The sequence below is a fragment of the Parambassis ranga genome, chromosome 15 (assembly GCF_900634625.1).
Source record: "Parambassis ranga chromosome 15, fParRan2.1, whole genome shotgun sequence".
Taxonomy (NCBI): domain Eukaryota; kingdom Metazoa; phylum Chordata; class Actinopteri; family Ambassidae; genus Parambassis; species Parambassis ranga.
In genome coordinates, this window is record NC_041035.1 from 14,343,717 (window position 1) to 14,366,797 (window position 23,081).

The 23,081-nt window shown below is 40.9% G+C and overlaps 4 protein-coding genes and 1 long non-coding RNA gene across 7 annotated transcripts; 2 read left to right on the forward strand and 3 right to left on the reverse strand.

Moving 5' to 3' along the window:
• Positions 1-601: 601 nt before the first annotated feature.
• On the reverse strand, positions 602-2,409 carry LOC114447652 (free fatty acid receptor 4-like). Its single transcript, XM_028424040.1, has 3 exons — positions 1,597-2,409; positions 1,387-1,518; positions 602-946 (listed from the first exon to the last, which is right to left on the reverse strand). The coding sequence occupies exons 1-3, from the start codon at positions 2,131-2,133 to the stop codon at positions 602-604; spliced, it is 1,014 nt and encodes a 337-aa protein (XP_028279841.1). The 5' UTR covers positions 2,134-2,409.
• LOC114447282 (centrosomal protein of 55 kDa-like) lies at positions 2,019-13,016 on the reverse strand. Of its 3 annotated transcripts, XM_028423456.1 has the most exons (15): positions 10,592-13,016; positions 9,907-10,075; positions 9,676-9,789; positions 8,999-9,149; positions 8,493-8,608; positions 6,498-6,617; positions 5,554-5,715; positions 5,247-5,360; positions 4,698-4,848; positions 4,311-4,434; positions 4,051-4,222; positions 3,890-3,964; positions 3,657-3,779; positions 2,570-3,374; positions 2,019-2,067 (listed from the first exon to the last, which is right to left on the reverse strand). In XM_028423456.1, exons 7-14 carry the CDS (start codon positions 5,704-5,706, stop codon positions 3,180-3,182), a joined length of 1,107 nt encoding a protein of 368 aa, XP_028279257.1. In that variant the 5' UTR covers positions 5,707-5,715; positions 6,498-6,617; positions 8,493-8,608; positions 8,999-9,149; positions 9,676-9,789; positions 9,907-10,075; positions 10,592-13,016; the 3' UTR covers positions 2,019-2,067; positions 2,570-3,179. The 3 variants fall into 3 exon arrangements, with proteins under 3 accessions (XP_028279257.1, XP_028279255.1, XP_028279258.1); XM_028423454.1 differs by lacking the exon at positions 10,592-13,016 and having other exon boundaries at positions 9,907-10,523; XM_028423457.1 differs by lacking the exons at positions 3,657-3,779; positions 3,890-3,964; positions 10,592-13,016 and having other exon boundaries at positions 9,907-10,523.
• Positions 11,590-18,733, forward strand: adam8a (ADAM metallopeptidase domain 8a). Its single transcript, XM_028423453.1, has 25 exons — positions 11,590-11,711; positions 11,779-11,888; positions 11,990-12,063; positions 12,143-12,221; positions 12,723-12,799; positions 13,010-13,244; positions 13,437-13,514; positions 13,598-13,666; positions 14,056-14,225; positions 14,315-14,396; positions 14,495-14,637; positions 14,735-14,912; positions 14,994-15,083; positions 15,255-15,450; positions 15,544-15,625; positions 15,703-15,883; positions 15,954-16,040; positions 16,119-16,203; positions 16,551-16,662; positions 16,756-16,954; positions 17,086-17,133; positions 17,231-17,287; positions 17,377-17,427; positions 17,530-17,610; positions 17,894-18,733. Exons 1-25 carry the CDS (start codon positions 11,666-11,668, stop codon positions 17,936-17,938), a joined length of 2,655 nt encoding a protein of 884 aa, XP_028279254.1. The 5' UTR covers positions 11,590-11,665; the 3' UTR covers positions 17,939-18,733.
• Positions 16,264-21,129, reverse strand: LOC114447284 (uncharacterized). The gene is made up of 4 exons (XR_003671824.1): positions 21,010-21,129; positions 19,373-19,446; positions 16,771-16,972; positions 16,264-16,652 (listed from the first exon to the last, which is right to left on the reverse strand). It is a non-coding gene; the product is annotated as an uncharacterized LOC114447284 (long non-coding RNA).
• On the forward strand, positions 18,865-22,096 carry spef1 (sperm flagellar 1). The gene is made up of 7 exons (XM_028423458.1): positions 18,865-19,022; positions 19,233-19,344; positions 19,815-19,962; positions 20,053-20,104; positions 21,112-21,190; positions 21,317-21,419; positions 21,698-22,096. The coding sequence occupies exons 1-7, from the start codon at positions 18,914-18,916 to the stop codon at positions 21,809-21,811; spliced, it is 717 nt and encodes a 238-aa protein (XP_028279259.1). The 5' UTR covers positions 18,865-18,913; the 3' UTR covers positions 21,812-22,096.
• The last annotated feature ends 985 nt before the right edge of the window (positions 22,097-23,081 follow it).

Consider the following 23,081-nt stretch of genomic DNA (forward strand, 5'->3'; position numbering starts at 1 on the left):
GCTTTCAACCTTCTCCCAGGTAACAGAAGGTAGTGAGTGGCTTACAGGGTAAGGGGATCCCAGGGGAAACTAATGACTGTGACGCAGGACTCATAAAGCCTCTGAGCTTTCTTAACTTGCAAATCCATCCACTTGTCATTTTAGCAAATCCTATCACAGGTAATGATACCTGAGCTATGAACTACAATATGACCTGCACTGCAACACAGCAGTAAAATAAGTTTTGAGGAAAGATCTTACAGTTACAAACGCACAAGAAAAACTATTTTTTAATACACTACATTTTTAATATACTACATTTGTTTTTCTGGTTAATCTCACAAAAGCTAGCAAGGAAGAATCCCATCAGGGCTTCCTTTTATTAGATGAAACAACAATGAAATACATAAAAAAAATCAAACATCAAGTTTAGAAAGAACTGCAAAAAACAAATAATTTGAAATTAACATTAAATTATTTGTCTAATTTACCAAAGTATAGTTTTGTAACTTTTAGAACTACATTCCCTTTGGGATAATACATAGAATTGACATTTTTAATGGTAATCAAGCAATTCTATCTAAATCAATTTGGCTTCCATAAAATGTCAACGATTCATCTATTATTTCAGTGGTACGACTACAGCTCCACAGCAGATCTTGCGCCAGCTGTTCTTGAACTGAAAGACCGAGTAGAGGATTGGATTAAGGGCTGAATTGGCCATAGTAAATGTTACTACCCAGAAGAACATGGTAGAAGAGACATAGAGGTGACCCAGGAAATTCCTTGCCAATATGAGGAAGGTGATGATGAAGATGGGACTCCACATGATTACGAAAGAGAAAACCAGCACTAGCATGGTACGGAAGAGCTTCATGTCCTGGCGGGACACATGGTAGTTAGGGGGCTCTCTGACCGGAAGCTGAGTGTTGCTAGGTCGGAGTCTCAGTCTGCAACGTTTAGCTATCTGTAACAGAAACCAAACACTATTATATAATGCTGTATAATGATCTCTAAGTAATCTGATTGATAGATATCCATACAGTCTTCTCAGAGGTAAAAATCAATGTGCTGCTTCTCAGAATCCTTTTCTATTGTTTGTTTAGGTCCATGCTGGTAGAACTGACTGCGTAATGTAATGTTGACTGTTGATAGTGGGTCCATATTCGTCTTCAGTAATCAGTAAAGCACACATACATCAGTTACCACAGTGATAATGAATAGGTACAGCATATCTGTAAATGGATGGCCATGAGCTGGTGATGTGCTTGCTGAATTTAACATTTAACAACAAGCGAGAAGAGTCTTGGTGTGCAAAATTAGTGAGGCCATAATAACAGAAAAGTAAAGTAATGGAGATGTTTGACGTCTATCAGTAGTGTCAAACAAATGCTGCATTAAACCTACCTGTAATATTTTACTGTAACTGACCACAATTATGAGCCCAGGCACAATGAAGCACAGTGCAGTGAAGGCAACATTCCACACAATCTCCCCAGCTGCATCAGGCCACTTCAGTGTACAGATGTGTACACGTTTCTGTGGAGAGAGAATAACAATACTCAGGAAAAAATGTGTCTTTACTGTCCTGCTTTCCACTATTAGAATCATCCATACCTGCTTGGGGAAATCCACTTCAATGACAGTGAAGAACAGACTAAGGGGTAGGGAGGTGAGTGCAGAAAAGGACCAGATGAAGAAGAGCGTAGTGGTCACCATCCTGGGGTTCAGAGTGGGAACAGTCTGTAGCCGTAGAATAGCCTGGACCCTCTCCACGCTGATGGAGGCCAGGGTGGTGATGGCTACACATCCACTCATACAGATGACATACAGCACTGTATGACAGGCTGTATGTCCAAGCGTCCAGGTCACAGTCCAACGCACTGCCACAATCAGAGGGATCATGCTGACGAACAATAGATCAGCCACAAACAAGTTGAGGGTCAGGACCGTCTTGTTGGCTAGAAGACGGCGTTCCCAGGTTACCAAGACTGCCGCTGTTGCATTTGCAGCCACAGAGACCAAGAAAACCACTGTAATGGCCAGGGTCTCGAGAGTAGTAGTGGTAACATGATCTGAGTGGTGCAGCTCAGAGAAGAAAGAAAAATACGTGAAATTTCCTAAGTGGAGAGATTCAGGAGCGTCTGTATCCATGGGTTAAAAATGTATTCATGTCTGAGATGCTACCTCTGTACTGCAGACTGCCAGAAATGGGAAATGAAGTGATGCAAGAAAAAGGGAGGAGGAGAGACCGAGGATGGTGACTAGCCTTTTTAAAGCTGTTTGCTCTATGTGATACCTGAATGGAAGTCAAACATTACACAATGTGCTTTGTGCTTTCAACCTCCACTCTGTGATTAATCATCAGATTATTCTGATTTTTTATGGTTCTATCAATTTTTTCATGTAAAACTGTAAAACAGTAATAGTTTAACAATGTTCAGAAATGTACTAATAGCTAACCATGCTGCTGACACATATCTTCTTTTTTCAGACACAGGAAAAAACCCTCCTTTGCTCTAAGTCTTCCTCCCGACAGGCTAAGCTCATATTCTAACTTTACATGCAGACATATCTGTATGAAAGTTACCTGAAAGGCACAACCAGCCAAGCACTCAGTGCCACGTTCTCTTTCAAAGGCCAAAGCGCTAACCTCAGGCTCCCCATATGATAAGGGAGCAATACTAATCCGTGTTCTGAAATAGCACAGGAAAGGGATTACCTCACACAAGCAGTTTTTAGCCTTTCGTCTGGTATAAACAATGAAAGATTTAGGTAGAAGAAAAATATCACAAAAATAATTACAAAGTTATTTAAAAAAGAATAAATATTAATGATGATGTTCTCATTTTTGGTTTTAATGAACTATACAATAATAATAAATCGCCATTTAAAATGACCCTCTTGCTATTTAGTGACCCTTTACTCCTTTCTACAATGCTAAACTTCATTGTTAGCTACAAGCACTCTCCCTGGCTGTGCTAGATGATGTAGATGGAAATGGTAATTGCTGCACCTTCAGCTACATCAGTTAATTAATCTATATTGCGCAGGGGTGTCTGGCTAAACTTACATCAGTTTCTACGAAATACTCAAGTAGCTCTGTAACTCAGTATTTTATTAGAACTTGCATTTAAACTTATGGGTAAAACAACAAACCCATATTCTAAACGATAAAGACATACACACAAACACTTAGCTCAGTCCATGCATGTTTCTAGGTGGTTCATGAGTTCTCGGTAGAGGTTGGATGGATACACGGCGTGGCAGTTGGGACAGTGCAGAATGCTTTCATTGTGACAGCTGCTGCTGTTTGAGGAGGATCTCAGGCGGTCTCTGGAATGCTGGGGTGGGGAGTGCCTCTCTTCATATTCATCAGAATCCTGCACGTCTTCCTAATGTAATTACAACCTTCTATGTCAAATTTCTTGGTGGAAAAGTAGTTCAAGCAAATCTATTCTATTGTCTCCTTTAAACATTGATATCAAAACAAAATGAATTTGAACATATCTGCAACATTTACAAAATATTGAAAAGCATCATACTGGCCAGGAAAAAATGAAGCTGTAGTGTGTCCGTGTTGGAACATTTACCTTAACACACTCAAAACAACGTAGCTTCAATTTTAGTCCATTTACAAACTACTAATCTTAGTAAACTGCTCAATTCATGCCAACCTTTGACTGGCTTGCAACACTGTCTTTTGTTTCGCACCGCATCTTCAGAAGTTTGAGCACTTGCTTCCTTAAATAGGAGCAATCCTTCTTCTCATCCTGTAGGTCTTGGGACATAATCTTGATCTAAAATTAAAAAGAGTTGCCACTCCAATAAAGCCTGTATGGCTGTAGAGACATGGAACATGAATTAACTGAACTTAACGTATGAGAACAAAGCGATGAGCCTGTCATACCTGTCGTTTCAGATTTTCAATTTTTTCCTGGTCTGCATGGTGACGATTTAATATAAACCTCTGCAAGACATTTGCCTGAGAAGAGAAGTTTACTGTTCGTATGGGGTTTTTTGTTCCTATGAATGATGATGGTAAGATCTGTATGTAATGAATGGGTGTACCTGCAGCTCAAAGGTATATGACCTTCGTCGCTCCTTATCCAGTCTGCTTTGGAGGTCTTTAGTATCCTCACTCAGTTGTTGCTCTTCATCCTCTGACTGATGATGATCTTCTCTTTCGGTCTGTGGAAGCTCCTTGTGCTCATTCTCCCCACTGTCCTCAAGACTGAACAACCTACAAATGAGTTTTTTCGTTATGTAGTTTACACAACTTTATACAACACCATATATCTTCGTTTTTGCATCGGTAGCTGTGGATATACCTGTCATAGATCGCTTTCACATGGTCACGGATATTGATGAGCTCGTCCATGAGATTGTCTATGGTGTCATAATTTATCTGCATGCGTCTTCGACAGTTCGCCTGTGGACAGCTTGCTCCGTCTTCTGTAATAAGTTGCAGAAGACAAGAATAAAAAAAAAAGTAAAACAGCAGGACAGTGGTGGTTAAAACTGTCACCAGTAAGGTTCACACATTGTTAGCTCTATTAAGGAATGTGCATTATGAAAACTTCTGCCAATGCAGAACACTGCTACACATTCTTTTGAAGTGAGATACTGTGGGACAATCTTGATATCTTAAAAAATATGTTGTGACAGTCTGTTGCCCCAGTAGTGACTGTCAACTGCCCACTGTCCCTGTGCCTCACCATCTGAATAGTCCTCATTGTGCTGCTGTGACCGGGCCTGATTGGCTTTGTTGAGTTGGTTCTCCAGCCATAACATTCTGCTCATCATCCCCCTTACACAGGCCTCTCTCTGCTGGTCATATTCCAGCCACTGCTTGTTCTCTTCCAAGGCCTTGGGAGATTGAATGAAAAGAATGAGAAGCACATAACAGAGAAAGACAGAAAGAGACTTGTGCCTTGGGCAGTACCAACACAAATTCCAACACTCAATACATGTACTTGTACAGAAATAGACATTTACATACAACAATACATACATACTCCAGACAGTAATATACAGTCTGGAGTACAGACAGATAACATGGATGTAAGACAAAACCATTGACAGTGCAGAAAATAACAAAACAAACAAAAGCACTGCTGCCCTCTACTGGTGTAAAATGGTTAATAAGTAACAGGGGCTTGTTTTTTACAACACAACAGTTTTTTTCACAGAGGAAATTGTAAGATGTCAGATGAGTAAGTTTAAAATTAAGTTTTGTGGTGCAGGTATTGTGCATGCTGACTCACTGGGGCACCTCCTCCTGGCTTCATTCTCATGTTCATTCCATAACATGGGTTCACTTCCTTTTTACCAGGCTCCTCCAGGCTGTCAAGTCTTCTGCTTACAAGAGTGAGGCATCTCTGCAATCACACATAAAGCAAAATGTAGGATTAAAAACTCGTAGCTGCAGCAAACAGCAGGTAGAATAAAACAAACTGCTCTCAGTGACAACATGTCAGCGCTACATGAAGGTTACAACACTGTGTAAAATCAAACTGGCCAGTTAGCTCACTTGCACTAATAAACAGTACTCAAGGTTGTCTTAGTAGGTACCTCTACTTGCTTGCTATGTTCTGCATGTTGTTGAGACAGCTCAGTCAGGGTCTTCTTCAGATAGGTATTCTCCTTCCTTAGACTGTTGAGCGCCATAACAAGCTTGGAGTTGACGTTAGTCTTCATGGAGCGCTTGTATTTGGAGGCTGCCATCTCTGTAAACTGTTTATTACAAAAGATTATCACAAAAATAATAATAGACCGTTTCATTCTTCATTTCAAAAATGATCAAAATAATAGTTCACAATTTCTTTTAACAATGTATTGCAAGTCTGTTTGATAACTTCGTTAAAACATGCCAAGGAAAATAATCTTATGGTATAGGAGTAAAAGGTATGAAGAGCTTCTAAACAGACTGAAAGACTTCAGCATTTTTCTATATGTGACAGTCTTGTCTACTAGCTAATGTCAACATGCTAACGTAGACTAAACTATAAAATCGTATAAAGTTGTTAAGTGTAACTAATATAATCTAAAGGTTTATTTTCCTTGTGATACTCATTAATTATTAATCATCGAGTATGCTGACTAATAATTAATGTTGGAAACAAAACAGATGTAGCAAGAATTAGCAAAGGATGCTAAATACCAGTAAGCTAGTCCAAACGACAGTACGGAATGAAACGTTAGCATTAGCAGTATAAGCTACATTAAACTAACCATTCAAATCTTGAAATTATTCGTTTACATTGTCAGCTGCAGGAGCTAATTAATAATATTACCTGTTACCTGTGGATTGTGGTTGTTGTAACGTTGTTGTAGGAACTACCGTTAGCTCACTGTGTGGTCTGCATTAACTGCCTACCAACTCCAATCATTAAAAACAAGCATTACGTCATCTAAAGGGACGAATTCGGCGCGAAAACGCCCAGACCTGATAAATGGAGGCCTGGTGTCAAAAAGTCTGCAGGCAGTCTGTGTATAGAAGCTGGTCTGGCCCGCACCTTGTTGAGCTGTGTGTTTTTCAGGACGTCAGGACGTTTCTCGGCTCTGTGAGCACCACACCTGCATCTGGATGCTTGTAAGACTTCACCTGTCCTGAGCACCAGGGTGTGTCAGTGTCACTATGTAAGACAAAAAAACATCATTTTGTCACAGATATAACAATATGTGATGCTGTTACTAAAAAGGTATCAGTCGCTGCAAGAAATCTAGGGCTGTGTGTGTATTTTAAGACAAGGATCACAAAAATCATCCCAAAGTTATCATTCATTATTATCATTATCACTATTATCAAATTACTATTACTTATGGACTGACGATATATATATAGATTTCCATTATAATATAATCACTGTTTCACCTTGCTTGTCATGTTTGCTCTCTGTAATGTATCATGTTTGCTGCATGTTTGTTCCTCTCTCTCCTTCATCCTCTCTGTCCTGTCTCCCTCTTCTTCTCCTCCTCTACCCAGCTGACTGGCAGCAGGAAGGTTCTTCTTTAAGAGACGGGTCCTGCTCAAGGTTTCTTCCTCCTAAAGGGAGTTTTTCCTTGCCACAGTGCTCTTAAGGGAGTTCAGGCTCTGGGTTTCTGTGAAGCGCTCTGAGACAATTTCTGATTGTAAAATGCGCTATATAAATAAAACTGAATTCAATTGAATTGAATAGTAGTTTAAAGCCAAACCACTACACCTGGGCAGAGGTGTACTTGTGCTAAAAGCTAATAACAGTATGTTTGCAACCCATAACCTACATAATTATAATAATAATAATATTAATGTAAATAACAAGTCCAGTAAATAATGAAGATGATGATGTGACCCTTCACTCCCTTCTGACACGGTGAACTTCTGGATCCAGCTCTGCACATAGTTTAGCTGCTCTGCTGGAAAAAGCTGGAAAAGCGAAAACCTCTAGCTGCATCAGTGATTAAATCTATATTGTGCTAAAGCTACATTAGTTTGTACAAAACAGTCAAGCAGCTCTGTAACTCACAGTCATTTATTAGAACTTGCATCTAAACATAAGAGGTAAAATAAATAACCCACGATACAAGACAAAGACATGAAAAGGCTTGGCTCAGTCCATGTATGTCTCTAGGTGGTTCATGAGTTCTCAGTAGCGGTTGGATGGATACACGGCGCGACAGTAGGGACACTGCTGACAGCTTATATTGAGAGAGCTGCTGCTGCTTGAGGAGGATCTCAGGCTGTCTCTGGAATGCTGGGGTGGGGAGTGCCTCTCTTCACTTTTATCAGAATCCTGTGCGTCTTCCTAATATAATTACAACCTTCTATGTTAGCAAATCTATTATAATGGCTCTTTTTAACAAACAATACAAAACATTTAAAAGCATCATACTGGCCAGGAAAAAATTAAGCTGTAGTGTGCTGTGTTGGACATATACCTTAACACACTCAAAACAATGTAGCTTCAATTTTAGTCCATGTACAAACTACTAATCTTGTTCACTGTTCAATTCAATATTTAATATATCAAATTCAATTTAATATAAACCTCTGCAAAACATTTGCTTGAGGAGAGAAGTTTAGTGCTCTCCTGTATGATGATGGTAAGACATTAACATGATGTAGGAGAAAACCATTGACGGCGCAGAAAACTAACTCAAAACCAAAAGCACTGCTGCCCTCTACTGGTCTAAATGGTTAATAAGTAACAGGGCCTGGTTAAAGTCTTTAGTATTTTCACAGAGGAAATTGTAAAATGTCAGATTAGTAAGTTTAAAATTAGGTTTTGTGGTGCAGGTATTATGCATGCTGACTCACTGGGGCACCTCCTCCTGTCATGTTCATTCCATAACATGGGTTCACTTCCTTTTTACCAGGGTCTTCTTCAAACTACTAATCTTGTCCACTGTTCAATATATATTATATTAATTTCAATTCAATATAAACCTCTGCAAGACATTTGCCTGATAAGAGAAGTTTAGTGCTCCCGTGTATGATGATGGTAAGACTTGTATGTAATGAGCGGGTGTACCTGCAGCTTAGACTTCAACTTTTGGAACTCCTCTTTCAGTCTGTGCAGGTCTTTAAAAACCTCAGTCAGTTGTTGCTGTACATCCTCTGACTGATGATGATTGACTGTGGTGTTACCTTTGGAATTAAAAGTTGGAAAGGACAAAAAATTAAAAAGACGGCAGCACAGCGGTGGTTACAATTGTCACCTCCCAGCCTGCTGGCTGCTGGCAGGACCTAGGAAAGGTTGGCACATTGTTAGCTTTGTTAAGGGTTGCTGACCTCTTGCTGAGTGCTGAGCACTCCACTCCCTGCCACTGTCTAAAATGGATACATCTAACAAATGGATGGACAATGATGAACACAGCCTTATAGGTATTTGCAATGAGCAGTATGTAAACTTCTGCCAATGCAGAACACTGCTACACATTCTTTTGAAGTGAGATATCTTGATATCTTAAAAAATATGTTGTGACAGTCCGTTGACCCAGTAGTGAGTGTCAACTGCCCACTGTCCTTGTGCCTCACCATCTGAATAGTCCTCATTGTGCTGCTGTGACCGGGCCTGATTGGCTTTGTCGAGTTGGTTCTCCAGCCATAACATTCTGCTCATCATCCCCCTTACACAGGCCTCTCTCTGCTGGTCATATTCCAACCACTGCTTGTTCTCTTCCAAGGCCTTGGGAGATTGAATGAAAAGAATGAGAAGCACATAACAGAGAAAGACAGAAAGAGACTTGTGCCTTGGGCAGCACCAACACAAATTCCAACACTCAGCATATGAAAGGCATGAATCTTCACATTAAAAAATACCGAATGGTAAATTAAGGCGTCAACAGAAACACAGAACTACAATTACATCTCTGAAGCAATTCTGGAGCTCTGCCCAAAGTTCAGAGCTGACATGGAGGTCTGTACCAGTGCAGTACAGAAATACAAATCTATATCCAAACAACTCATACTAACATCTTCCTAAATGCTCAAATGAAAGGGGGAAATGGGGAGCAGGACAGCGTCAGAAAATCCAAAAACAAAGCCACTGCTGCCCTCTACCCAAAATGGTTAATAAGTAACAGGGCCTTGTTAAAGTCCCTGTTACAACACAACAGGTCTTTTCACAGAGGACATTTTAACATGTCACATTAGTGACAGAGTGTAAATTATAAAAAGGTTTTGTGGTGCAGGTATTGTGCATGCTGACTCACTGGGGCACCTCCTCCTGTCTTCCTTCTCATGTTCATTCCATAACATGGCTTCACTTCCTTTTTACCAGGCTCCTCCTGAATGTCAAGTATTACCCTTACAAGAGTGAGGCATGTCTGCAATCACACATAAAGCCATACATAGGGTTAAAACACCTGAAATAGCAGTACTGTAAAGTGATCTTTACAGTATAGATTGCAATAAAAACAGACTACATAAGGTTGAGTAGGTACCTCTACTAGCTTGTTATGTTCTGCATGTTGTCGACACAGCTCAGTCAGGGTCTTCTTCAGATAGGTTTTCTCCTTCCTCAGATTGTTGAGCGCCACAACAAGCTTGGAGTTGACGTTAGTCTTCATGGAGCGCTTGTATTTTGAGGCTGCCATCGCTGTAAACTGTTTACTACAAAAGATTATCACCAAAATAATGAACCCAAAGATGCCACAATTTTTACATTTTAAAGACTATGTTACATGAATGAAAAGTATGAACAGCTTCTTAACAGACCAACAGCAATTTCTTTAAACAGTTTGTCTCAGTCCTTGTATATATTAGCTAATGTCAACATGCTAACGTAGTCTAGTAAACTAATACAAAATCGTATAATAAGGTTGTTAAGTGTATGTTAAATTATCTATATCATAGTTGTGATACTAACGTAAGAGAAAACTAGCACAACGTATATACTGACTAATAAATAATGTTGGAAACAAAACAGATGTAGCGAGTTAGCAAAGAATGCTAAATACCAGTAAGCTAGCTTAACTAGCTTACTGGTACTTTCTTTCTTTCAGGATATTACACAGCGGAAAACGGCATATTAGCATTTATAGTATAGGCTAAGTTAAAGTAAACACTTCTATCTTGAAATTATTACTTTACATTGTCAGTTGCATCAGCTAATTAGTATTTTGTTACCTGTCGATTGTGGCTGTTGTGAAGGTGCAGTTAGCTCCCTGTGCTGTCTGCATTAACTGTCCAGAAGTTATTGATTTTTAAAGAGTAGGAGCTTCGTGGAGCCACGTTCCGTTAATATGTATATATGGGTGTGAATGTATTAGAAAAAAAAAAACATTTTTTTACGTTTGTATGCTAAATCCTAGAGATTGTAGACACAGGGTCAAATATTTTATTTTTAAATATGTGACTTGATGCTTCCTGTCTCTTACATGTCCTCATGTTCTCAGACTGCATCTGCTACAGTCTGATGTAACAGCTACCAGCAATCTGCTTACAACAGTCACACTGCAAATGCCAATCTATTTTTTTTAAATTTAATTTATTTCCTCCAGTTTTAAAACGTGTATTTTATGTTTGTATTTTTTTTATCACCAGATCACAGAGCACAGGATCAGGAACTGAGGGTGCAAAAAAGTAAAAGAGAGAGTTCAAAAATAATTTTGTGGCGAATAAAGTTGTTATTACGTTTTTATAAATTGTGGCAGATTGTTTATGCGCTGTAATGATTATGAAAGCTAAATAAATAACTGTAACTTTTTAATTTCCTCTAAGAACCTTGAAAGCTTCACACCTTCACCAGTAGATGGCGACAAATGTCACACTAAGAGCAGCCGCCGTCGCCTCCGGAGCTAGTTGTTGGGGTGGGAATTTGAGATTTTCACATAGCAGCCTATAGGCTAATAAAGCAAAGCACAACTGTTTGTAATGTTTAAAATAAACACACGCCTCCTAACAGACTGTGAGAACAATCATCATTTGTTTTCAATAAACTGCAAAAATAACTTCTACTCGTTCTTCTGGTAGTCATGTCTGCAGCATCACCTGCTTTCTCAGCTTCTCAGTTAAATTATTTCTGTTAGAACGATGTGGAAACTTTTTTTAACAGGCTCTTTGTGACTCATGTGGTTACCCTACAAGAAATGGTGATTTTCAGGATATTACACAGCAGAGATGGGCGGGGAGCAGACGAGGAGCCAGTCCTTCCTCCAGACCGTCAGGCACACAATGACAGAGTCCGTCTGACGGAGCAACATGCCACACTGTGGATATTTGATATGGATGTTCTTCTCCTGCTGGGGTGAGTCTGCTTTCTTTTCTTTTCTTGTCTTTTCTTTTCTTTTCTAAGTCATCTCTGGTACTTGCAGGAATAATTGCGGGCGGTGTGAGGACTCTACCTCATGTGAAAAAGTTCTACACAGTAATACCTCAGAGGCTGGAGGACTCGTCTCATATTAATGATGCTGCTACACACAAGGTAACACACACTCTGTTTTTAGTGTTTTCAGTCTGTTTGAAATCCTCTTTAACCTTTTGTTATCTGTTATCTCTTCTCTCTCTCTCTCTCTGTGTGTGTAGAGATACCCAGATGAAGTCCAGTACTCTTTGAGTATTGCAGGAAAAAACTACACTTTGCACCTAGAAAAGAACAAGTGAGAAAACGGTGCAAACACACGTGTCTCCCTTCTTTTTCAGCTGCACAGATTATTAATATAAAAACTTTCTTTTCAGAGATCTTGTTGGGAAAAACTTTTCAGTGACACACTATTCTGATCAAGGCACCCAAGTCTCAACTACTCCAGATTTAAGGGTATGTCTTTTTAATTCATGCATCACACCGTTAACATTACAAACAGGATATCCTGTGCTCCTCTTCCACCCAGTTTCAGTGGTTGTGTTACTTTGTATCATTACATCCTTGTGCTGACATATGTACAGATCTTCCTTCCCTTGAGTAATCTGACACTGAGTTCATCTCAATATATGCATCTTCTGATGTTATTTCCTGTGTGGAACATCGTGGGCACTTTCTGCAACGCATGACCGTATTTCTTGCTTATGTTCAAATTTATTATTATTTCTCAACCTCAAACTTCCTCATCCTAAGAGGTGACACATAAAACAATATTGAGTGGAAGAGGAATTGCCATATAAGGTTAAGACTGTATTCACTCTGACAGTGATGCATAGATACATATAATAAATGTGAACAAATTAAAATGTTCACATTAGACTATACACTTAATATTAAATATTAATGGAAAATCAAATCTTTCTTTGCGTCTGGTACAAATGGATACTGTCTGTTCAGATTCACTGCTACTACCATGGACACGTTGTGGGTGTAGAGGACTCGTCTGCCAGTATTGGACTGTGCTCAGGAATACAGTGAGTAATTTTGGCTGTAACATTTCTTTCATCTCTTTGCTCTAATTACAAAATGTTACCATTTTCCTAAAAGGATTCCCACCTTCGATTAAACCAGTGATGATATGAGTCTCTAAAGTCCTGCTCTGACTCTTGATCAGACCAACCGTGTACACATCTTTAATGATGGAGGGTTGCCCTGTCTGAAGTTCTTTTTTTTTCACTCTGCAGGGGGTTTGTCCGTCTCCGGGACCAAGTGTACCTCATTGAGCCTCTGGCCAATGCGGAGACGGGGCAGGAGGAGGATGACAAGCGCACCTCTGAAGCGCTCAGTGATGAGGGGCTCCATGCTGTTTACAACTACAAACACCTGAGGAGGAAACGGAGCTCCTGCTCCCATGGAAACACAACCACTTTCTACGATCATGGAGCTCGTCCGTCTGGACTGTTCCAGTTCAGCAAGCTGGTAAAGATGCACACAGCATGGGCACATGCAGACTTTTATGTAAACATGTAGAGTAACAGTCTGATTTACTACAGCGCCAACTGATCAAAGTGCACAGTTCTGTATTAATAAGCCTATATTCTGCATCTTTGACAAATATAATAAAGAAATACTAATGTCTTTATTAATTATTATTATTAATATCTTCTGCAGAAAAGCAAAGCCCAGATTAAAGGCCGAACGGGAACACCCAAGATGGTGGAGCTGGTTGTCGTGGTTGACAACACAGAGGTTAGATCATCTTTCTCTGAGTCTTCCATTTTTCCAAGTGATCATATATTTGTAATACTAATTTTAATTATAATTTCCTCTAGTATAAGAAGTTCGGCAGTAGGAAGAAAATAGAGGCCAGAGCTCTGGAAGTAGCAAACCACGTAGACAAGGTATGCGAGTTAAAAATGATGATTGCTCTTAAAAACATCACACCAGAAATGTATCCTGATCGTTTGTTCTATTACTGACTGGAATCTAACCAATAAAAAGGAAGGAGAAGTTCTCTCGCTCTGATATTCTAACTTTAACTGTGAATCTTCACACCTAAGATGAAAAATTTCACACATATCCCACAATCCTCTTTGCATACTCTGAGACATGGATGCATCATCAAACAACACTAGACCCTCAGTGGTTTCCTGTCAGCGATTTATAGCTCCTGCAGCATGTAGCATAATGTGTGTGTTACGCATGCTCGTGTCAGGCTTCCTTATTTGAACTACCAATCGCCCAGTTTAACGGTAATTATCAGTTTATAGATTGCACTGCTCTCTTTCAGCTGTATCGCCCCATGGGTGTGCGCGTCATGCTGGTGGGTTTGGATATCTGGTCATACAAAGATCAGATAGAAGTCAGCACAAACCCTGAGGTCACCCTCGGTCGCTTCCTTGAGTGGCGGCAGCGGAACCTGCTGCCAAAGACCAAACACGACAACGCTCAGTTCATAACGTGAGAAGCTGCGGTCCTTGTCTTCTCCCACAAATACACAACAGTGATAAGATGTTCAGGTTTTAACCTGCTGCCTCTCCTTCATTCAGAGGTGTGGATTTTGAGGGCTCCACTGTGGGCCTAGCGAACACCAATGCAATGTGCACGGCTAACTCTGGAGCTATCAATGAGGTGAATATACTTCCACGGTGAAATGTGGAAATTCAATGTTGATGAAAGGAAATGTGTGATGTCAGTGATGTTTTAACATTTGTCAACTATGTTCACAGGACCACAACACCAACGCAATAGGAGTAGCCTCCACTATTGCACATGAGATGGGTCATAACCTGGGCTTATCCCATGATACTGAAAACTGTGTCTGTGGCTCGTATACATCAAAAAAAGGCTGCATCATGGCTGAGAGTGTTGGGTAAGCTCCGTCCCTCACCTGGTCATCAACTAAGCCAATAACTCTTCAACTTGAAATGAAAGTAATATTTCCATCCCTTTTCTTTCTCTTCCTCTAGTCTTGTGTATCCAGAGCTGTTCAGCAGCTGTAGTCGGCAGCAGCTCAGCAGGTTCTTGGAGGAAATCAACCCAGCCTGTCTGCTGGACACTCCCTCCACTAATCGCATCTATGGGGGGCCAGTGTGTGGAAATGCCTTCCTGGAGCAGGGAGAAGAGTGCGATTGTGGCACTGTAGAGGTTTGTGCATGCCATGCAAATATAAAATTCTACAAATGAGATTGATTTGTAATATTCTGCATCTCTATGTTTACCTCGCAGGAATGCAAGAATCCCTGCTGCAATGCCACCACCTGTAAACTGAACGCAGGAGCTCAGTGTGCAGAGGGAGAGTGCTGCCACAACTGCCAAGTAAGTACTACTCACTGTGTCCTCTCTGGATGAGTGAAGTCACACTGATACTAATTATGTTCCTGTATAACTAGACACGGCCTGACTGTGCCGTCTGGCTGCTCATGTGTGAGTGAAAGTATTTCAGTAGTGGGTACATCACCATCTGTGTTACTGTCCGCCTGCCTGCAGCTTAAACCAACTGGCAGTGTCTGCCGACCAAAGACTGGAGACTGTGACCTGCCGGAATATTGCACAGGCTTCTCTGCCACCTGTCCAACTGACGCCTACACCCAAAACGGCCTGTCGTGCAACCGTGGAAAAGGATACTGTTACAATGGACAGTGCCCGTCACAGAAGGAACACTGCAAGAGACTGTGGGGGCCAGGTAAAACACACCACTTACTGACAGTCTGATACCAACATGCCCTGACACACTAGGACTTATCAGTCCATTATCTTCTGTCCTGATTCTGTCCAGATGCTGAAGTAGCAGCAGATGCTTGCTTCTACCTACATGGGAACTGCAGAAAGACGCTGTTCAGCCAGAGATGTTCCAGCCGGTATGTAATGAAAAAAAGATTTAAACAGTGTGGAACTGCTGGATTATGGAATCATTGCTTGTGGTTTTTGGTTACAGAGATCAATCCTGCGGAACACTTTTCTGCTCTGGAGGATGGGAGTTCCCAGTGACATCCAGGAAATCCTTTTACAAAGTAGGAAATGGAGAAATATGCAATGAAGCAACTATGAACCCAGAAGATAACTACCCTGCAGATCTGGGCATGGTACCTACTGGTACAAAGTGTGGCAACAACATGGTAAGACAACTGCAATGGACGTGAACAAAACTGCAAACCTGTGTCCTTACAACATCTCTGTCTCTTCCAGGTGTGCTTCAACCAACGCTGCCAGGACGTAAAAAACATAAAAGCATATGGAACAAGTGACTGCTCTGCCAAATGCAACAACCGCGGGGTGAGAACTTTGTGTAAAATCACACACTTTAGGGCTGTGTGGAGCCACGACAACATAACTGACTGTGATTTCTGACAGGTTTGCAACCACGAGAATAAATGTCAGTGTGATCCTGGCTGGGCTCCACCTTTCTGTAATGTGCAGCAGTCAGAGATGCCTGAAGGTACTGTGCTTGTTACGTCATGTTGCCACTGAAAACAGACCGCATGCGCTCATAGTCAGCTTCTCTTTGCATGGTTGACCTTTTTAAGGAATAGGATGTACACGTGACTCCGATGCTCTGCTATTCACCAAGATTTATTACTTGAATTGGATTTGACATGGGCCTTAAAACAATCGTGCTCTGTTTTGATGAGCACACACAGACACAGATTTCATGGAATTTCCCTATTAGTGGGTACAAATGAAGTAATGATGTTACAGTGAATTTTATTTCCTGAACAGGTGACGTATGTTCTGACATCCATGAGCAATGAAAATATACTGATGTGTTCTGTTGTGTGTGTGTAGACTCAGGCCTTGTGGTGCTTGCTGTATCACTGGTGGTTGGTTTACTTCTGCTTCTGGTCCTGGTTATTGGGAGTTTGATGTGCTGCGTTAAGAAAAGGCGACCTGCAAAGAGGTAAATAATGACAATACATTATTAACAAATATAAACAAAACCGCCTCATGTTTTCTCTGTTTAATTTCATTTCCTTTGTGTATTTTCTTATAGATCCCTCCCATCTACCTCAGGACAGTTCAATCCATTGTTTAGGTCGAGCAGTGGACGGGGAAGTCCGCGTCTTGGCTCCACAAGCATCAGCCAGCCGACGTTTTTGGAGTCGTCATCCACTCAAGCCTGTAGACCCCTGTCCTCTGCTGCTGGCAGACCACACACAGGAGGACTCAAACCCAGCAGAGCAGCTCCAATGGTGAGCTTCAGCTTTAATCTGAGTAAAATATTGACACTTTACATTGGTTTCTATTCATGGCATCTGTCCCCTTAAACAATGTGCAGGCATAAAGAAAGCCTAACAAGACTTTATGTTCTTTTTCTTTACAGCCACCCAAGAAAGTGCCAGCTGCTCCTCAGCCAACAAAGATTCAACAGGTAGTCAGACTTTTTTGTGCAAATCTAATATATATTTATATGTACAATTGTGATGTATTTGCTGTATTTTAACCAACACATGCCTGTTTTTGTGTAGTTTGTGAGGCCGTTCATGCAGCCGTCAGCCTTCTCAGATAAACCCATCTACACTGAGGTAACACAGAAGTATAAATCTCTACTAACTCTACTAATGATCCATAGTTCATTCATATTTATAATTTTCTGGTTTTCCTTTTTTGGCAGACAAAGCCACTACCTCCATCCAGACCTCTGCCACCACTTGCAACAAAAACAGTAAGTGATTTAAACACCACTTAAGGCCGATAATTTACTTTCACACATTGGACTGCTCTCGCCTTTGTTAACATCCCCTCTTTCTCTCTCTTTCTCTCTAAGATGATGAAGCCAAAGCCTCCAATACCTCCGGTGAAGCCGAAACCCTTCCCTGCCTTGACTTCCCTGCCACACACTCAGCTGGTATGTATGCAGACAAATGCCAGACAGAGTCAACCCAATACATTCCTAAAAATATTCAAGGCATTCATGTTTATAAAGACATCTGTGGGCTTGGGCATTGTGCCAGCATAGCAGGGTAATGAGCCAGCAATGTTTCACGGCAGTGAGTAAGTAGGCACATAAACCTCTCCTGACCACCACTAAAGAGCTGAGACACTGACACATGCACACAAGACTGTGTTTAGAGAAGGGGAATGGCTGCTTCAGCTCATTCAGAGGGTGGTAACAGTATTTGTTTTTCTAGCTTGGAGGGAAAGCTGCACTGAAGCCCCCCAGCAGGCCCAGATGACAGAGGGAATAATTCCACCTACTGTAAACAGTGAGCTCCTCTGACAGAGGACATTGTTTTCGTCTCACCTCGAAGGACCAAATAGATCCTCTCAGGAGACGCTTGTCTGATTTGAAGTGGAAACGAGTTTGACTGAAGGATCAACATTAAGTGGCAGAGCTTTTCTGTCAGTCGTCGTCTCCCTGAGGATTACCACTGTCTGTGTCTTGCTTATATAAGCCTTCATAACGATGATGACAACATGAAGACGGACTCTTCTTCTGTGCTTAACAAATGACAAATGGCAAAGCTGCCATGATGATTTTTAAATAAAGGGAATGTCTCTCTGCCTTCATCCTGAGATATGTGAACAGTTTACCTGCACCGTCGATGCTGTAACTGTACTAACTCTGTCCCTCACATGTTTTTGGTACTACTTTTTAAGGAATGGTGTTAAGGGGTTTACAATGCGGCACCAACATGGGCACTTTAAAGATTTTTTTTTAATGTAGGACAAATTACAAACCTTTTTGTACTAACCTGTTGTGTGTATGTTTGATTTTGTGGGACTGAATTGTTACATGCAGCTTTTGTTGTGCGGACGCTTGATTGTAATTCTTAAAGGGATTTTATAAAGATGATTCTATGCAGCCAATCTAAACAGTCCTTTACTCGTGATGCCAATGATTCTTATAGAGAGGATTCTGCCATGATCTGTCCTGCAAACACTGATTTTAGAATGTTTTTATTTATTTAAATGTGACTTAAATTGCATGTTAAATGGAGCTTACAATAAAAGTGAATCAACACAATCAATTCTGCCATTTGTTTATTTACTATTGGTCATTTTACTCCCTCTTCATATCCGGACGCTATACTCTGTTGCCACAGTGAAGCAGCGGTCGCCTAGCAACGCCTCAAACAACCCGTGTTCGGGAGAAGCTAACAAGTTAGCTCGACAAAACTGTTCAGAAAGTGACATTTCTTTTAAGAGTAATGGATCGAAAGCTAAACGAAGAGGAGCTGCAGCATTTGTTCGCATGGATAGACAGAATACCGCTGTCCCGACCCAAAAGAAACATCACAAGAGACTTCAGCGACGGAGGTAGTTCAACTTTAGCTTTATCTTATGTTAACAATCCGCAGGGAGGCGGAAACCAAACACGCAGAACTGAGTACTGTAATAAGATCTCTATGAAGTTTGTCACGTTTTTTTTCCCTCCAGATCCAGCAGTAATCTTGTTTGGCTGTTTACTGACTCAAGTGTCTGTTTGTGTATGTATTTACTGATGTAAGTCTGCTGAATCTTCTGCAGTGATGGCTGCTGAGGTTGTCAAGTATTTCTTCCCAAAGATGGTTGACCTGCACAACTATATTCCTGCAAACTCCACACAGCAGAAGCTCAGTAACTGGAGTGTCCTCAACAGGCAAGACATCATCATTTTACTTATTTACTCAAGTTCCAAATGGATGCAGTCCCTCCTGTCCTTACTCCTGGTCCTAGTCCTGCAAGGGGGAAGAAAATCCTCCTAAATAAAACAGACATAAGTTTAGCAGCAAATCATGCAGCTGGAGAAATTCAGATTAAGATAAACACACGCTTAACTACAACCTTCTATCCTGATTGATATCTCTAAACAGATACACACACTGAGACAAGAGTGAGGCTGGCTCTCGTGAGAAGAACAAATCCTACATACACCCACTTGTCCTCTCTCTGGCCACTGATATGGCATGAGGCCAGTCACATATTTATTGGGCCATCACTGTAAACATATGAGCCCCTGTGGTCTGTATCATCTTCAATCTATTATCAGTGAACTCACATGCTGCCTGCTCTTTCTATTGTAACTGTTTTTTTTGTTGATTGGAAACATGTGTTTTCCTGTGTGGACAGGAAGGTGTTTTCCAAGCTGGACTTTAACGTGCCTGAAGAGACAGTGAGGCGGATTGTGTTGAGCACTGCAGGAGTGATAGTGCCTGTGCTGAGCACCCTGAGAGAGAGGCTGGAGAAGAGACTGGAACACACTAAAGATGATATAATGGTCTGTTTAATTGCTAATTACATACACTATGAATCACTGTGGTCCTAACAGGAAACATGCATACTGACACATTATTTTTTTCCCACTTAGGATTTGGATTATTATGACACCAGGAACCAGGAGAAGCCTCATGCAGGCACAGGTACACATAGAAATTATATTATTAAACACATTAAAAGAGTCATTCTTCCCCCTCATATGGTTTTAATGTTGTTTCTTTCCCAATTCTGTAAAATCTTTGGTAGTCATCAGGTTTTTTTGGAAGTTGCAAAACTTAGATAATGTCAGATAGTATGGTAAAAACATTTACAGTGGATTACAGACACCGAAACTGCTGATTTAACACTACGTTGACCTTACATCTCATGTAGCGTGTATCCAATGTTGGAAACAATCAGTCTGCATTCCTGACTAAAACTTAAATGAATCTTTTTTTAGCACAGAGAGAGAAGTGAGTTTAATTTTAACTTTTTCTTATGGTGCTGTATCTGCTGGTCAGCTAAGAAACGCCAAATCAGCATATTCATGAGGCACAGTGGTGGTTTTGTGCAATGTCAGGGCTGATTCTGCCCACTGACTCAAGTGATCTTTTCCCAAGATCTCTTCCTGCTCCCACTCGCCTGCCCTTATATTGTGTGTGTGTCCTGCTAACAGCCTCAGAGATATCAGTGACCTCACACAGACACAAACATACCTCCAGTTCAAGACAACAGATAGGACTGATTAGAAAATGGCACGACCACACGGGAGTGAACCAGCGATATGTGTCTCTTCCGTTTCCCACACCTCATCTGTTCCTGAACCTGCCCTATAAAGCTGACCTCAGGACAGCGCCTCCTCCCTCTGCTCTTTCCTCTTCCATTTACACCCCATTCACTTCCAGGCACGAGGCTCAGGCCCTCACATCAGTTCCCAACATCACCAGATGCCCAGTATTATTTAGCCTGAGCCCAGCCCTGCTGACGTAAAGCCTGATTTCTTTCTTTCTTTATCTACTCTTTCTGCTTGTGGTCGCTGCCTATCTGCCTCCAGTCCTGATCTCTTTACCTTAGTTGTGTCTGTACGATAAATCCCTGCAGGATTTTAACAGCAGATGTTTTTTCAGTGACTGTGTTCTCTCTTCACAAAATATACTTTTCTTTTCTTCAGAAATGTATCAGACTGAAGCCAGACTTCAGGTTCAACTGGCAGAGATGAAAAAAGATGAAATGAACAGACAGAAAAATGGGTATGACCAAAAAGTAGCGGCTCATTTGTATATGATTCATATCAGTGTTTGTAATAATAATAACAACAATAATAATAATAATAATAATAATAATAATAATAATATGTGTCTTTTTGTATGGTACAGTAAAATGCAGCACATGCAGTTCTCTTCACACATGGACTATACTTTCCAACAACTCCTGCAAGAAAAAGAGCAAACGATCAGCACTCTGCAGGAGACAGTGGAGGTACACACACACACACACACACACACACACACACACACACACCACCTGTGAGTTTAATGTAGGGCTGTAGGGTGAGTGAGTGTGTGTGTGTGATACATGTGTCATACCCTGTGTCAGCAGTGGTCAGTGAGTCAGTTTCGGCACAGCGGATATAAGCCACATCTGGATGTGAAGAGGAAAAAAGAGCAGAATGAGACAAATGTGCAGCTTCTTTAACCACAGTGTTCATCAGTTCACTGCAGTCTAACCTCTTTCTTTTCGCATACTTGTGTTGGTAGATCCTGCAGATGAAAGTTAACCGATTAGAGCATTTGCTCCACTTGAAAGACCTGCGCATTGAAGATCTGACACAACACCTGGAGACCTACAGAGGAAAAGGCAACATGCTCTGACACACATTCACACAAAATGATTTGCTGCTATTGCAACTCTGAAATGTAACCTTGTAAAATATATACACACCAAGACCTTAAATATAATAGTAAATAGTCATTTTGTCACAAAGATCTGAGATTGTTGCCCTTACAGAAAAGATGCATTATGCTTATATGGTTGTCCTGTTTCCTGTTTAAAGTTCAGTCTATTTAATTACTGGTAACAACAGTGGTGTCACTTCCTTACAGGGCAGACCATATATGAAATCATGTTAAAAATACACATATGATAATATGGCATGAATATTCTAGCACCTCCTGTTTTTAGTTCGGGTTCTTTCCAGTTCTCACAGGTGGTGGTAATGCTGCTTACCATGCACAGCAACACACAAGTGTAGGAAGGCACTGTCTAGCTAGCTGTTAGCAGTGTGTGTGTGTACTTATGGATGACAGAACTCATGGCTGCTCTATTTTTGGGTTCTGTTGGTAGCAGGGACTACAGCTTATATCATGCTTTTGTGCATATTTTACTACACTTTAGTTATTATTCTGTGAGAATTGTTCTGTATAGTTTCTTCTTTGTGAGTGTTTGTTTTATCATGTTTATGTTTCCAGTCTTTTTATGCAGCCTCTGACTCAATAAAACAACTAACCGCTTCCAAACTGTCTCTTTTCTTAGGAAGACAGTGTAGCAGAGTAAACAGAGCAGAGACTCAGACATGAACTGGCCTCTGCAAAGAAAATGATATGCAGTGTTAGGTTTATTCACTGTGACTGTCATGTCATTTCTAATGAAGCCCTGCTATCTGTTAAAGTGTTAAAAAAAATGGTCAAAAATAGAAATCATTAATGACCTAACTTCCTTTCTGTTCTCAAGTATCGGGTTTCTAAAGTGACTGGCAGGTCACTATATATAGTATGTTATTTCTCAACAGACAGAATTTGACAGCTTTGATTCTTGGAAGAGTTTTTACCATACTGTCATACCACATGACATCAGACCCAGAGGTGTCAGTGTCACCATTTTCTTCATGTGTAGAGTACCAGGCGACCTGTTGAGCTGTAGCAGCAGAGGCTAATCTCCTCCAGCTGCCTGCTGCTGGGACTGTGTTGTGTTTAGTGTCACACCCAGCTAATTAAGAAACCATATCAACCCAGAAGCAAGCGCCAAGACATTACACTGTTTTACATGCTAAAATGACAAGGACTAAACTCAGTGTAACCCCGGTGCTACCATCAGGGCTATTCTCTCTAAAGAAAGGTCTATTCAGAGCCACGGGGGACTCAA

Excerpts from the sequence above, each read along its gene's own strand:
- spef1 (XM_028423458.1), top strand. The coding sequence starts at position 18,914 with ATGGATCGAAAGCTAAACGAAGAGGAGCTGCAGCATTTGTTCGCATGG. Across the intron at positions 19,345-19,814 it reads AACTGGAGTGTCCTCAACAG|GAAGGTGTTTTCCAAGCTGG; the intron begins GCAAGACATCAT and ends CTGTGTGGACAG. Across the intron at positions 20,105-21,111 it reads GAAGCCTCATGCAGGCACAG|AAATGTATCAGACTGAAGCC; the intron begins GTACACATAGAA and ends TCTTTTCTTCAG.
- adam8a (XM_028423453.1), top strand. The coding sequence starts at position 11,666 with ATGCCACACTGTGGATATTTGATATGGATGTTCTTCTCCTGCTGGG. Across the intron at positions 16,041-16,118 it reads CCAAATGCAACAACCGCGGG|GTTTGCAACCACGAGAATAA; the intron begins GTGAGAACTTTG and ends GATTTCTGACAG. Across the intron at positions 17,611-17,893 it reads CCCTGCCACACACTCAGCTG|CTTGGAGGGAAAGCTGCACT; the intron begins GTATGTATGCAG and ends TTGTTTTTCTAG.
- LOC114447282 (XM_028423456.1), bottom strand. The coding sequence starts at position 5,706 with ATGGCAGCCTCCAAATACAAGCGCTCCATGAAGACTAACGTCAACTCC. Across the intron at positions 5,361-5,553 it reads AACATAGCAAGCAAGTAGAG|AGATGCCTCACTCTTGTAAG; the intron begins GTACCTACTAAG and ends GTGTGATTGCAG. Across the intron at positions 3,965-4,050 it reads CATATACCTTTGAGCTGCAG|GCAAATGTCTTGCAGAGGTT; the intron begins GTACACCCATTC and ends TTCTCTTCTCAG.
- LOC114447652 (XM_028424040.1), bottom strand. The coding sequence starts at position 2,133 with ATGGATACAGACGCTCCTGAATCTCTCCACTTAGGAAATTTCACGTAT. Across the intron at positions 1,519-1,596 it reads AAGTGGATTTCCCCAAGCAG|AAACGTGTACACATCTGTAC; the intron begins GTATGGATGATT and ends CTCTCTCCACAG. Across the intron at positions 947-1,386 it reads GTTACAGTAAAATATTACAG|ATAGCTAAACGTTGCAGACT; the intron begins GTAGGTTTAATG and ends TTTCTGTTACAG.